Below are 15,396 nucleotides of genomic sequence, written 5' to 3' on the forward strand. Positions count from 1 at the left end.
CTTAAGCGCTGGCGGAGACTTGAGATATGACATGAAAAACTCTTAACAGCGGAGAGGAAGCTGACATACTGCAGAGAAAATACAAAGAAATAGCATGCAGCTGGGACTCTTACAAGAGAAAAAGCCCTGGCTGGTCTGGCTCAGTGGAAAGAGCATCAGCCCATGGACTAAAGGGTTCTGGGGCGCGATTCTGGTCAAGGGCACGTACCTCGGTTGCAGGCTTGCTCCCAGACCCCAGTTGTGGGTATACGGGAGGCAACCAATTAATGTGTCTCTCTCACATCATTATTTCTCTCTCTCTCTTACCCTCCCTTCCACTCTCTCTAAAAATCAATGGAAAAGTATTCTCAGTGGAGGATTAACAGGAGAGAGAGAGAGAGAGAGAGAGAAGAAAGGCAGGCAAAAAGGGAAACAAGCAAGCTACTGAGTGGAGGAAGCCAAGAGAAAGCTTTCTTTTCTTCCTCCTCAGACTGTTCTGAGCACACTGGGGACTCGAGTCTTTAGGCAGCTGGCCTCTGACCCCAAACTCATGGAGGACTCCACCCCATAACTGGACTCCCGATTGTCCGAGGCAAGAAGAAACTCCACGGGGTTTCAAGGAAACCCAAGGAGATCACTTTCACTAGCAGCAGCGCCGCACTCACCTGTTTGAAATATTTTAAGGAGTACTGATACATGGGGTCTATTTCTGAGAGGCTCGCAATCACGAAGTACATGACGGAGCCTTGGGTGGCGACCGGCCGATACTTCTCACGAGCAACGTTTATCATCACTTCAGTGGACTCCGCTTCCTTCAGCCTGCTTTTAATGGCACCAGAAGTGATCTGAATGAACATAGAAAACACGTTCTTAAGAGTCTGTTTTGTTGTTTTTGTTTTTTAAAAAGGTGGGATTTGGGGAATATACTGAGTCATGTGTGGGAAAGAAATAAGGGTACAATGAATTAGTGATTATAATAAGGGGGTCCCAGATAGCATGACTGAGTCTGAGGACTCAGCGGCCTGCTACTGACTGAGCCGACCTCTTGCCTCCTAGAGTTAGGAATGGGCCAATGGGAACAGGCAATACAAATAGCCCCCCAAACACTGGAGCAGTGCCTCGCTGAGACAATCAGAATTACTCCTGAAACAGGAACACTAACACAGCACTCCCAATTGCTCCTAAAATGACCCAGGTTCACATCATGAACGGGAAAGGGACACCCATATCTTTTGGCCCAAAAGAGGTGAGCAGAGATGGGCTAGAGCAGTGGTTCTCAACCTTCCTAATGCCGCGACCCTTTAATATAGTTCCTCATATTGTGGTGACCCCCAATTTCATTGTTACAAACTGAAGATAATTAAAGCATAGTGATTCATCACAAAAACAATATGTAATTATATATGTGTTTTCCGATGGTCTTAGGCGACCCCTGTGAAAGGGTAGTTTGACCCCCAAAGGGGTCGCGACCCACAGGTTGAGAACCGCTGGGCTAGAAGGCAGTGGTACTGGTACCACATCCCACCCCAGAACAATCAGGAAGACTAATATTTTCCCCTGTCTTTCCCTAGCGTCCCCAGGTACGGGCGTCAGTAAATCTGGGGATGGAAGCCGCTGCCTGTGAAGGGTTATAAGGCCACGGAAGTTGGAGCCATTTGAGATGTCTTAGCTGTTCTCTTAGTTTTCCATGTTTTAGGTCGTGGCCCGGGGAAACCTTTCAGCACGTGGGCTTTCCAAGAGTCCCTTCTCTGTCTCCCTCAATCTCTCTGTGTTGCTGGCTGGCCCCGCCCTCCTCCCGGCCCTTCCACTTTTTTTTTTTTCAGCTGTGGATGTCCCTGAGTGGGGAGATCCTTTGTCCTAGAAAGTCAAAGGGTCCAGGGCGGGGACCATGAACAACTCCCCTAGGGACTGCTGCTCAGTACTTCCTACACTGAAGGGAGAGCTACGGGGACCTCAGGCTTCTGCCCTAACCCCTCACTACCGGATAGAAATAGAATGTGAGCCACATATGTAATTCTAGCTTTCCTAAGTTTATTACGAGTAAAATGATCTTTAGCATGACATTTTATTTAACCCACTACAATCTAATATATGCTGGCTATAAAGACATAACTCATATAAAAATTATCGAGATTTATTTTTTTTACATTTTTAAACCAAGTCTTTGAATCCTGGTGTGTATTTTACACTAACAACACACCTTAGTGCAGACTAGCCACATTCAAGTGCTCAATAGCCACAGGTGGCTGGGGTCTAAGTCTAGAGTCTAGACTATCCACCCAAGGCCACCAGGAAAGGGAGTTATATCCAGGAATCAAACACTCAAACTCTCCCTGTATTGCCCCCTTTCAGAACCTGAGGGGACAGGAGGAATGGAAGAGGAAATACCAATACGGTTTTGAGGACTGGAAAGCAGACACGGAGAGTGGCAATGACTCAGCAGACCCAGGGAAAGGGATTCCTAAACTGGCAAAGGAGAGAGCCCAGAACTCACCAATTTCCAAAACAGAACCACACCTCCCTCTCCCCCACCAAAAGCTCAGCACCACTGGTCGTGGGAAGGGCCTAGAATTGGAAGTGGCAGAGAGACTCCCAGGTCACCTCCCCACACCACGCAGCTGGGGGATAGGGCCCAACCCTCGCTGAAAAACAGAGGTTTCACCCCCGAGGACATTGAAAGAGGGGATTTTTTTTTTTTAATGGAAGGAAACCAGGCACAGTTAGTTGACGGCCAGTTTGAGAGACCATACTGAGAACAGAGGGATTAGGTGAATGTACAGATGCTGGGTGCTAAGATCTGAGCTCTTCTCTTCTCAGTCTCCAAATACCTGCAGCCAGATCTTCACAATTCCAGGCAATGTGGACACTGAGTGTTTAACTACCATGAGGTGGGAGATGGGAAGGGCGTGTGGGAGGTGGGAGATGGGAAGGGCATGTGTGTGTGTGTGTGTGTGTGTGTGAGAGAGAGAGAGAGAGAGAGAGAGAGAGAAAGTTAACAGTTAATGTATAAAAGAGAAACCTCAAGAAGTAGCAATATGAGTCTATTATTTAGAGAAAGATATTAAAACCCAAGTAACCCAAACGAAAAAGAGATGAAAGCAGTTATCTATGAAGGGGAGTCATAGGTGTGTGTGTGTGTGTTTGGGGTAGGGAGCAAGAGAAGGCAGGAAATGCTATTTTTTCATAACAAACCTTGTAGAAATATTTTGTTCTTTAAACAATTTGCATGTAAAACTTTGATAAGAAAATAAATGGATTTACAACCAACTTCCAGAAATGAAAAACCCAACGAAGAATGAATGAAAAGAAGATAAAGAGATTGATGAACAGCCTTAGCCAGTTGACTCATTGGATAGAACACTGGTCCATGGACTGAAGGGTCACGGGTTCGATATTCAGGTCAAGGGTATGTAACTTGGTTGCAGGCTTGATCCCGGGCCCCAGTAGGTGCATGTGCTGGAAGCAACCAATCCAATTGATGTGTGTCTCTCACAGCAATGTTTCTCTCCCTCTGTCTTTCCCTCTCCCCTCCACTCTCTCTAAAAATCAATAGAAAAATGTCCTCAGCTGAGGATTAACAAAAACACACACACAAAACACCCCCCTCCCCACACACACACAAGAGATTGATGAACAAACAAGCAAAGAGAAGTAAGCAATGGAAGACCCACAATTATGTGTTTATTATTGTTTCAGTACTGAGATAGGTCCCAAGAGACTGTAGGATATAGAGCACAAACCATTTCCTCATCAAGGTATTTTTTAGTAAATTATTTTATGTTTCTCACGAGTGGCTAAAAATAATTTTATAGTTTGTATTCCCAGTATACTTTTAAAATTATGATTTGAATCTGAGAAATAATTCAGTGCAAGATATACGTGTAATGTAAAACTTCCTCGTACTATTAATACATGTTTACTGAGCGCCATACGCATCCAAGGCACTATGCTTAGCCCTTGGAGAAAGAATATCAAGATGAACTGTTCAGATTCTTATTACATAGAAATGAACCACCAACAAAAGAGATAAGACATATGATAGATACCTATGGCATAAGGTAAACAGGGACAAGTACTATAATAGAGGGGCAGATAAGAGGCCATAGGTGTTCTAGGGAGGGAGAGATTAATTCCAGCTGGGAGTACTGGAAGACTTCCCAGAGGGGCGACATTAATACGAATATATAATTGTGTTATTCCTTTCAACTTATATTTTGTTCCAGTTCTTTACATTACATGTTTTATTTTAAAAAATTCAGACCAAAGGAGCCATTGTCTATAATTTATCCTCTCTTCCTTTGGTTGGTGGAGACAAGTATACTCGTAAGTGAGCCCTGGAAGCTCAGATGTGCATGGCATTGTTGCTGTGCAAGGCTTTGCAGGAACTCTCAAAGGCTGTAGCTATAACTTCTGGAGTCACACACTTTTTATAAATACTAAAAAGATCTTACTTGCCTTTGAATCCTGGAGTGTCTCAATAAGTTCCTCATTGTCCAGAATATTACCTTCAGACGTAAAGAGCATTTTCAAGATTTTATCTTCAATCGTTTTTAGCTGGTTTTTATCAGTGTTGATCCTCACAATGAGCTTGATTCTTTGTTCTTCCAACTCGGGTTTCTCAAGTCGCACCACGTCACTAGAACCAAAGTTTGAATACTATATTATGGCTTTGTCAGAGCCCTATAGTAAGTTGGTCCTTGTTTATTTGTTATGCACATGCTGAATTCCGAAACTTAAAAAATTATTACACGAAGACCGTAAGAAATCATCACTGCAAATCCACTTGTTGATGGAATTTTTTTAGAAGAATATAAAGTGCAGCCCAGGGATTCAACACCCCAGGACTGAGCCTCAACATTCCCCTGCTCTTGTCGGCACTTTTGCCTCTCAGCCCAGGCAGTCTCACATGCGACAGCTCAGTGACACAGCTGAGCTCAGCTCCTCATGGGACTGAGCTGGTGTGCAAAATGTTCAGCCGTGTCCTTAGAACATGGCCATGGACTGTGGTGAGATACCCTTCATCTGGAAAGGGGTGAGCCTAGCAGAATTCAAACAAGTTAGTAGCTGGCAGGATAGATTCCTAAAGTAAATAAGGAAAATGAGACTTAAACTCATTAGTGATAACGGGAGAATATCAGGATAATCTTGACTCGAATATAAAGGATTATATTTATTTTGAATATGGGTCTAAATTATATTTTCCTTTGAAGTTAATCAATATACACACACAGTTTTTAACTAACATCAATGTTGTTATTTTAGTAAATATTTAAAATATTTTGCCTTCTAAACTTCTTGGCTAATTCCGATGGTTAATATAAATAATCCATAACCTCATTTTTGGGGAATGGAGATTTAATCACATACAAAGTATACCAAGGGAGGGCATTTTTTTTGAGGTAGACAAATTATTATTTAATAATAAATGCACTAAGAAAATAACTAGAGTTAAGAGAGACAGGAGAAATATATTTGAGAGCAATAGTGCCTTTTCAGTGTGGAGTGATGAGTCTCTAGAAACCACAGGACGACTGACTTCATTTACTTGCCCAAGATGGGAATCCCAGTGAAGGGGAAGAGCCAGGCGGGGCTGCAGGCCTGGCCCAAACCGTGGCCGAGAATGAAGAGAGGAAACGAACTTGGCCACTGACTGTTATCTTTGTGGTTGAGGGTTTATGAGTGATGTTATCTTTTAATTCATTAAAATTATTTTTTTGTCAAAATTTCTAAATAAAATATTAGGAACTCCCCCCCCCCCCTTTTTATTACCTTAACAACTGGTCCTCCAGACCTGATTTGGTCACAGTGAAATTGATGATGGTAACTTTAATGCACACCTAGAAAAGGAGCATGGAGTCCATTAAAATGCTTAAGTTCATACTGAGCAAACGAGAAGTGCACTCTTCATTAGATCATGGCTCGCTATTCCCTACTGAACATACGCATCCACCCGCACACACACCAAACATCCTGTCTTATAAAATCTTCATATGATTCTCCCTGCCAGTATGAGTGACAGTCTAGTTCAGTGATGGCAAACCTATGACAGGCAAACTCATTTTTTTGGTTGATTTTTCTTTGTTAAATGGCATTTAAATTTATAAAATAAATATCAAAAATATAAATCTTTGTTTTACTATGGTTGCAAATATCAAAAAATTTCTATATGTGACACGGCACCAGAGTTAAGTTAGGGCTTTTCAAAATGCTGACACGCCGAGCTCAAAAGGTTCGCCGTCACTGGTCTAGTTCCTCAAATGCCACAGTTATAGGTGAACCAGCAAAGGGTTAAAAAGAAGCAGGGTTATAGAATCAATTGCTCGGGGTCAGATTCCCGGTGCACCCTTTAGTACATGTGTGATGCTGCACAAGCCATTCACTCACGCTGAGCTTTCAGTTCCTGATATTTGAAAATTGGGATGATACCAACTCATGAGGTAAATGTGGGGACCAATTGAGGTAGTAAAATCCCTTAGTTACAGTAACTTGCGCATAGTTTGTCCTAGTTAAAGAGAAGGTATTATTGATAATAAATCGAGCTTTACATATTTTGTCTCATCATAACATTTTAAAGAAAAATTGCTATAATATTCTGACATTATTTAAATACGTCAACAGGTGTTAACTTATTTAAATAATGTCGTCAGAATATTATAGCAATAAATGTAATAAGAGTAGGTGTTTGCATGTAATGTATTTTACATGTTATCCTTATTTAATCTGCATAACAAATCCTTGAGGTAGGCACTGTCTCTACCTTATAGTGGATGGACCTGAACACCCAAGAAATAGACTAATTCACCCACAGTCACAGAGCTGGGTTTGGGTTTGCAATGCTCCCTCTCAAAAGTTAAATAAGTGAGAAATTGAAGGTTGTCAGTTGATCACTTTTCTAAATTCTAAAATGGCACTTCAGTCATGCACTTTGGCAGGGGTTGACACAGAAAACCTTGACCTAGGTTTTTAATGGCATTTCCCTTATCTTATATAATGAGTGTGTCAGTTTTATTCAACCTGAACACATCTATGAAGTCAGTAACTGAAATGAAAATGACGCTATGTAAAAGGGTATACTTAAAGATATTTTAAAAATTGTGTGTGTGTGTGTGTGTGTGTGTGTGTGTGTCCCAGCCAGTGTGGCTCAGTGGCTGAGCATTGACCTATGAACCAGGAGGTCATGGTTTAATTCCTGGTCAGGACACATGCCAGGGTTTCGGGCTCAATTCCCGGGGCAGGGGTGGGGTGGGGGGTGGGATGGAAGGGGGCATGCAGAAGGCAGCCGATTAATGATCCTCTCTCATCATTGATGTTTCTATCTCTCTCCCCTCTCCCTTCCTCTCTGAAATCAATAAAAATACTTTAAAAAATTGTGTGTGTGTGTGTGTGAGTGTGTGTGTTGAGTAGTAAAGTCCCTTCCCTAACTGTCCCAGCCCCATTAGAGAAGCGGAGACCTGCTGGGATGGAAGGCCCTGCTGAGTGTGCAGCTGTGCCTGGAGCTCTGGCAGCAGAGTTGGGCAGTGGTGGAAGGGGTAGGGTCGGGGCGTGGAGAGCTCCTCAGAGCCACTCCCGGGAAGGAAGGGAGGGGTCCCCGCTGTCTTTATTGCTGTGGCGACTGCTGTGGGCTCTGCAGCACAAGAGTAGAGGTTCTGGATCTTACTGTGGCGTGGGGACATGTGATGGAAGAGGGGTTCACACAGCTCCCTGAACTAGTCTAAGAGCATGAGGAAGGGGACAAGATGACTCCTCGCCCAGGACCCCAAGTACAGACACTGGGCATTGGAATCATGATTCTCCAATGTTGCCGGTCAGCAGAGTTTTCCTTGTTTGGGGCTGTATGCCGTGGGTATCTGCACACTTAAATATGGACAGTGCCCCTTCCATAAACTCTCAACTAAACTCTGAGTCATGTATCAGCCACAATAAGAGGGCACAGATGGCCTTGTGCCGAAGGGGGGGAGGAATGATTACTCCCCTGTGATCTGAGGAGCCCTATGGACCATGAGGGAGATGGTGAGAGGGCTGAAGAGGTGTGTAGGGGACTGAGGTGGGCAGTGGCCTGGGGACCAAGTGGGGAGGATTGGAGTCCCACCTACAAGGCCAGTAGAAGGGTGACTGGACTCAGAAGAGAAGCAAGAGTGGAGGGTGATGGAAGGAAGCGGGGGGCTTGGAGAGGGGACAGGGAGCTGGGGAAGACTTGGTCCCTTCAGGTGGGAATCCACCACATGTCAGAGACCTGTCACACCTTAGTAATCCATTCAGGCTAGGAATTCCAGACCCACAGCTCATACCTCAGGCAGGTAGTGGGGATTTGGCAATTTGGTTGTCATATAAAACCTAAAGTTTTTGTCATAGTCAATATCTGAGTCTCCAAGGTGAATGAGCAGTCGTCCACCACTTATGAAGATCTGTTTCAAAAGAATGGGTTCTAGAGCTGGATCCAAGGTTTCTTTAAGCTTAAAAATTAAAACAAAAATACAGAAAAAGTTAAGTGAAACATTACTTAATGGGTGACATTAGTCTCTACGGAGAGTTGGCAAGGTTTCCTGCTTCAACACTGAACCTGGTGCTCATCCCTCATCCCAGCCAGCTGCTCAAATCCAGCCACCCGCCCCCTCCTTACATGCTCTTGGACGCCCCAAGCCCCACCCCCATTCCAGTTCTGCGCAGCCTGAACTACCATCAGGACTCCCAGGCTGCCATTAACCGCCACATCAACCTGGAGCTCCAGGCTTCCTACATCTTACTACTTTGACCGCCGTGATGTGACTTTGAAGAACTTTGCCAAATCTTTTCTTCACCAAGCTATGAAGAGAGGGAGCATGGCGAGAAACCGATGAAGCTGCAGAACCAACCAGGTGGCCGAATCTTCCTTCAGGATGTCAAGAAACCAAACCTGACGACTGGGAGAAGGGGCTGAGCGCACTGGACTGTGCGTTACACTTGGGAGAAAAGTGTGGATCAGTCACTACTGGACTTGCACAAACTGGCCAGTGACAGAAATGACCCCTATTTGTGTGACTTCATTGAGACTCATGACCTGAATGAGCAGGTGAAATCCATCAAAGAATTGGGTGGCCTCATAACCAACTTGTGCAAGAGATGGGTCCCCAGAATCTCTCTGACAGCACAGCCTGAGAGACAGTGATGAGAGCTAAGCCTTACGCTGCTTCCCAGAGCCACGGGGGTGACCATCCTCGTCAGCAGAACGTGCATGTTGGAGTTACCTTTACCTTTTAGGTAACTTGTACCAAATCATCCACTTATGTCCTTTCATTTGTACTATTTCTTCAAATAAAGTAATTTGGTACCTCAGCCCCCTACCTCCCAACACACACACACACACACACACACACACGGATGACATCAACTGCTCCAAATTCCTTAGGCCTCAACATTTACTTTGAACAAGCAGTCTTTTGGTGATCATATGGATATATCACACTATCTGCTCACTTCCTCTAACTGTCCATTTTCCAGTGATTGCTTTATCAATAGTCTCAGTGGTCGGCAAACTTCGGCTCATGAGCCATAAGCGGCTCTTTGGCCCCTTGAATGTGGCTCTTCCACAAAATACCACGTGCGGGCGCGCACGTACAATGCGATTGAAACTTCGTGGCACATGCGCAGAAGTTGGTTTTCGGCCTGGGCCAGTCTATTTTGAAGAGGTACTGTTGATATTTGGCTCCGTTGACTAATGAGTTTGCCGACCACTGGTCTAGGGAAATAAGAGCACGTGAGGGCAACATATTGCTCATCCCCAGGAGGAAGAAGCTGAGAAAGGTGAGTCCCTGCAGGGTGGTCCTCCAAGAGGCCCCAGACACAAAGTTCCTGTCCACTTTCACAGCTGTTCCCAGTCATGAGTGGTCAGTCCGCAGCTTGCTGTCCAAATCTGGCCTCTGTGGCCTGTTTCTGTAAAGCTCTGGAGCTAAGGATGGCGTTTACCCTTTTAAAAGGTGGTAAAAGAAAGAAACAAACAAAACCTCCAAACCAAAGCAAAACAAAGAAGAATATTTGTTCAGAGAATGTTTGTACAGGGACTGCATGTGGCCTGAAAACAAAAATATCTGGCTCTTTACAGAAAAAATTTGTGGACTTCTCTTATATAAGACAGTTATCTCCCCCCTCCCCCCCCACCCCAAAGCAAATCTGATTATTGGTAAGCACGTGAACGTGCAGACATTGCCAACAGACCCCATGACAAACATCGTTGTCAGCATCCACGCGGTGGGGGCCCATGGCCCAGGAGCTGTCAACATTTGATTGTAATCAATAGTTAACAAACTTGTCACTGTGGCATGGTACCCAAGCATGGAAACTCTTAAAACAAAAGTTTGTGAGATAACATTTCCCTTACTACTCATGATACACTTTTGTACTTTTAAATTATGTTCTATTTCATTAAAAACGTGCTGATTGAGATCGACTAACTCAATTTCACACCACGAATGGGTGGAGACAAAGTTTAAAAATATCCCCCATAAATGCCTAAAACAGCCAAATGAAACCAGGTGTGTAATGCTACTGCTGACTCCACATCACTGACGGCAGGCGGGGCCGTCCCATTCCTGGCTGGGGCCTGAGCACTCAGCTATAGACGAACCCCGACCTCCCCCCCCCGCCCCCCGCCACCCCCGCCTGCTGTCTAGGGCAGCACATTGCAGAAAGTCCTCTTTCCGCTGCTGCTGTGAGAGAAGGAATTCCCTCAGGCCTCCTGTGTTAAGAAGTAAACCGGGGTTTAGGAATCCAGGATGAGGCTAACATAGCTGTGTCCCATCAGATTTGGAGAGACCTTACCCTCTCCTGTAACGTCAGGGTTTGAATGAGGACCCGGGATCCATTACAGCACTTCCCTGTGCTGGTCAAGGCCACAGGCTACACATGGAAGCTTCATTTCCTATTTCTCCCCTCCCCTTAATGGCTATGTGAGCACTGGGCTTGCCCCTGCAGAGCCCTTATCACAAGTTCTCTTCCTCCCCTTCTCTCATTGCCCCTCTTTTCTCTGTTTACTGTCTTTGTCCCCAGCTAGATTGTAAACTATTGAGGCCTGGGGACTCCAATCCTCCCCACTCAGTCCCCAGGCCGCTGCCCTATCTCACTCCCCTGCACTGTTTGCCATTGATTCCCAAATAATGTGCGTTGAATGAGTGAACAATGTCGAAAACTTCCATTCTTAGAGTGATTCCGAAGAAATGGAGCACTTGGGCTCAACAAATATCCTTTAAAAAACAAGAACACAGAAGTTCATTCTTATCACATCACTTAATCTAAGTCTGACCTTACAGCTAAGCAGAAAGTGATGTTTCTACCCCCTGGACCGATTTACTGGCTTCAGCTCACAAGTGTGTGTGGACAGTCCCTGATGGCACCACTACATTGAATTTTCAGGGCAGCTAACCACCAGGGGCCGCAACGAGGCCTGAGAATCAGCCATGTCCCAAAGCAGAGCCCATCCCACTTAGCACCAGAACCCTGTCTGCGAACAGGGAATTTTCCTCAGTGAACAGCTTGCTCCCTCTGTGCGAGTGTATCGTTCAAGAAGCGAAGCAATCGGTTTGACTAACTTGAATGTGGACCTGACTGGTGTCTTCGGCGTCATGCAGATGTGGCGCGCGTAGGGTGCCAGATATAACCTGGCAGTTGGGGACTAGCGGGAGAAAAGGAGCGTGAAAAGCAAACCTCTTCCAGTAAGACAGGCAGACCGAGCCGGATGGAATTTTCGAGCGTGCGTAAGAAATTACTATCCGTGAGTTTAATGACCTTTAAGCCACTTTTCATTTCCTTGTTCCTTATCCAGCGGTTGGCCTGGGCGAGAAAGCACAGGGCAGGCATTTGCTGTAGAGCTTTATGAATGGCTAGAAGGTGAAAGCTCTTAAACGTCAAGTTAAGAAAATGTGTTCAATCAAGAAACAGGTTTGAAAGGTAAAAATGATAACATGAAAAAATACCGCCACCACTCCCTCACAAATAAAAACAACTTGTGCTGTTCCAGCCCATCTCTCTGCCTTCACAACGGCTCCTTTTCCAAACCCCGTGGAGTACAATCTGAGCCAGGGGGTTAGGAGTCAGGTAGCGGGATTCTGGAAATTCTAGGCAGGCTGGCCCTAAAACGCACCCGACCCTTCCTTCGCTTGGACTCCTCAGACTTTTTAGGCACAAGGACTATACCAGAATGAGTTTCTGCCCCCACCGAAAACAGAAGAGTCACGGTCAATCCCCTTAACAAATCCCATAACAATCAACGTGAAGTTACGCAGTGCCCGCGGTCGCCTCCCTTTTCTACATCCACTGAATGAGGGACTTGGGCTAAAGGACTCTAAACTCCCTCTAGGTCTCCATCCCAGGATCTCAGAAGTCGGTCCAAGTCCACTTTAGCCCCGGTCATGGGCGGCACAATGTTAAGCTGAGTCAACAGGCCGCTCTTTACCGGAAGAAGCACTTGTTACACACCTGATCTTGGGGGTCAATCATCAAAGGCCATCGTCTCCCTTGAGTCACCAGAATGCCATTCTCCGTGGATATCAAGTCCCGGGGCAGCCCATCCGCGTTCCACTGCCGAATTTCGTAGGGATCCCCAAGAATGCTGATGAGACTGAAGGAAGAATCGATGGGGATCTCCAGAGACTGACAGTCCTGGGTCCAACACTCTATCAGCTGCAGGGGCAGGAGAGCTTACTTGTAGAGCACAGGGACCCTCAGTGAGTGAGGACACACACACACACACAATGTCGGGTTAGGGGGGAATTCCCGCCAGGCTCGGCAGGCATCCTGGCAAGGAGCATGGGACACAGGAAGTGGACTAAATATCAGGAGATCGGGGTCCTTTGGACATGTCACCACCCGGGCTGGACCTCATGTGTAAATGACGGAGTCACAGTAGTCTTCAATCGGGGGTGTACTGCCCCTCTTGGGAGAGTCTGGAAGCACGCGGAGAAGTTGGGGTGAACTCAATGACCCTGGGGGCTACAGGCAGTTAGTGGGTCGGGGGAGAGGGATGTTGGCATGTCACCGCCTTCAGTGAGGGGCACAGACATGCGCAACAGAGGACACTCTGTCCCCAGGGGCACCAATGGGCTCCTGCGGGATCTCTATCAGTCCTGGGCTAACTAGGTTTTGCAACTCAAAGACAAGGGTGAAACGTTTTAGGGAGGCATTTCTTAAAAATGGCTTGAAAATCACTCCTGATCATTTAGATTCCTGCTCCTTGCTTTGCCTAGTCCTTTGAAGCCGCCTCACCAGTTCAGGCTGACTTTAGGTGCCGCTTCTGATCATAATAGTAGGGGACTCCCTGTCCCTTTTTCCTTCCCCCAAGTTCTGGTGATGTGAATGTAAGTGATGAATAACTTTCTAAGGCAGGAAAAGAAAGGGAAGGGGAGGGGAGGGGAGGGAAGGGGAAGGGTGGGGAAGGGAGAGGAGGGGAGGGATGTGTTAAGGAAAGGCTAGGGGTAGACCATCACTGGCTGACAGGAGAGGGCTGTGGAGGTAGAAATAAATTTCTGGGTGGAGAACCTCCAGAGTGGACAGCCTCCATCTAAACTCAGGAAAAGGACCCCTTCCCCCCGCCCCCCGCTCCCTCTCCCAGTCCAGTTTCAGCTGCTTCTCCTCACTCCTTAGAGAAGGCACGTGTACTCACCAGTTGCCGATACTGGGCTGTGAAGGCCCCGTAATAGGCCACGCAAGCTGCTGCTATGAACACATTCCCGATGATATTCGATAGCTCCTCATCGAATTTATTGATGGTTTCTTCCCATCGAACTTTCTCATCTCCTAAGGCAGCCGTCAGCTTTCCAGCACGTATCAGACGTGATTTTGTCAGGGCCATATTCCTTGCTGGAACATTTTAAGAAAATCAGATTATGTTACTTAATCTTTTCCTAAAATAGAAGTTTATTCGCCTGCTTCTGTTTATAGTAGGAGTGACCACTATTTAAGCTATCTACTTATTTTCTGAATCAAATGCATGTGTTGCTTTATGTTACAATGTAACATGCCCCCAACAAGCCATATTCACATATAGGAGTTGAATCTATACAATATTCCAGTTCTTCTAATTTTATGTTAGGAGGCATTTAATGCACTAGTCTAATGGAACTATGTCCTGCATGTTGAATGAAGGCTGAGATATGACTGCCTTAAAACTCCTTCTATTTTTGCCCTGGCCAGTTTGACTAAGTGGTTAGCGTTGGCCCAAGGACCGAAGGGTTGTGGTTGGATTCCCAGTCGAGGGCATGTACCTCAGTTGCAGGTTCGCCAGGTCAGTGGGGGTACATGCGGGAGGGAACCAATCAATGTGTCTCTCTCACATCCATGCTTCTCTCTCTCTCTCTCTCTCTCTTCCCTTCTTATCTGCCTTCTTCTCTTTCTAGAAATCAATGGAAAAGGCAAGCAAGCAAGCAAACAAACAACAGTCTACTTTTGAAAATCAGGCATTTCCTGACCAAAATACATTTTACGAGTTACTTACTCAGATTTTCTTTCTCACTCACGCTCTTGTCATATTCATCTTGTAAGGCCTGTATTTGATCTTCCACTTTTTTAAGCAATGCTCGCTTTTCTTTCAGGGTAGCCATAGTAATGTCAAGTTCAGCCTAATAAAATAAAGTAACTATGCATGAATAGGCCCCAAAAGAAGGTGAAATCTGCCCATTTATAATTCATTTTTTTTAAAAGTAGGATTTATGTTCCCTTTGTCATGTCCTCAAACATTTTTGAGATAATATACAAAGCTGAAACAAATATAAAATCACATAAGAGAAGAGCAGAAGCCAACAGCTGGAAACAGAACAGACACAAACCCCAACGAAACGAATCCTAGAAGGAAAAGAGAAACAGATTTACCAAGCATTTGGGGTGAATCAGCGACTACACTGGCTTACCAACTTTAAACGATGAAACACATGGAATATCCCTGCAATAGTGAAACCTGATCTTTCCTGACTAGTTCTCAAGGAGCAGGGCCCGCACACCATGGCCTGTGAGCCAGTGCCCGCCTGCTGCCTGCCTTTGTATGGTTTGTGAGTGAGTGGTTGGGGAGAAAAATCAAAAGAACAATATTTCATAACACATGGTGATTGTATGAAATTCAAATCCCAGCGCCCACAAATGAAGTTATGTTGGAGCACGGCCATGCTCATTCATGTGTGTGGTGCTGATGGCTGTTGGTATGCTGCAAGGGCAGAGCCGAGTAACTGCAACAGAGACCCCAGAGCCAGCAAAGCTGGAAGCACTTACTATCTGAATCTTTTTTAAAAAAATATATTTTTATTGATTTCAGAGAGGGAGGGAGAGGGAGAGAGAGATAGAAACATCAATGATGAGCATCATTGTTTGGCTGCCTCCTGCATGCCCCACACTGGGGATGGAGCCCACAGCCCGGGCATGTGCCCTGACCTGGAATCGAACCGTGGCCTCCTGGTTCAT

At 45.6% G+C, this 15,396-nt stretch overlaps 1 protein-coding gene across 1 annotated transcript in view; it reads right to left on the reverse strand.

Annotated features, from left to right (window-relative positions):
* DNAH6 (dynein axonemal heavy chain 6) overlaps positions 1–15,396 on the reverse strand; it is a 226,064-nt gene that overhangs the window by 51,759 nt on the left and 158,909 nt on the right. Inside the window, exons 53-60 of the mRNA XM_081101535.1 lie at positions 14,441–14,564; positions 13,610–13,806; positions 12,427–12,630; positions 11,656–11,781; positions 8,268–8,432; positions 5,749–5,816; positions 4,435–4,615; positions 645–824 (exon numbers count right to left, since the gene is read on the reverse strand). Of these exons, the coding sequence (XP_080957661.1) occupies positions 645–824; positions 4,435–4,615; positions 5,749–5,816; positions 8,268–8,432; positions 11,656–11,781; positions 12,427–12,630; positions 13,610–13,806; positions 14,441–14,564 (1,245 nt within the window). The remainder of the gene's footprint in view (positions 1–644; positions 825–4,434; positions 4,616–5,748; positions 5,817–8,267; positions 8,433–11,655; positions 11,782–12,426; positions 12,631–13,609; positions 13,807–14,440; positions 14,565–15,396) is intronic.

This window comes from Myotis nattereri (genome assembly GCF_964212035.1).
Source record: "Myotis nattereri genome assembly, chromosome: 10".
Taxonomy (NCBI): domain Eukaryota; kingdom Metazoa; phylum Chordata; class Mammalia; order Chiroptera; family Vespertilionidae; genus Myotis; species Myotis nattereri.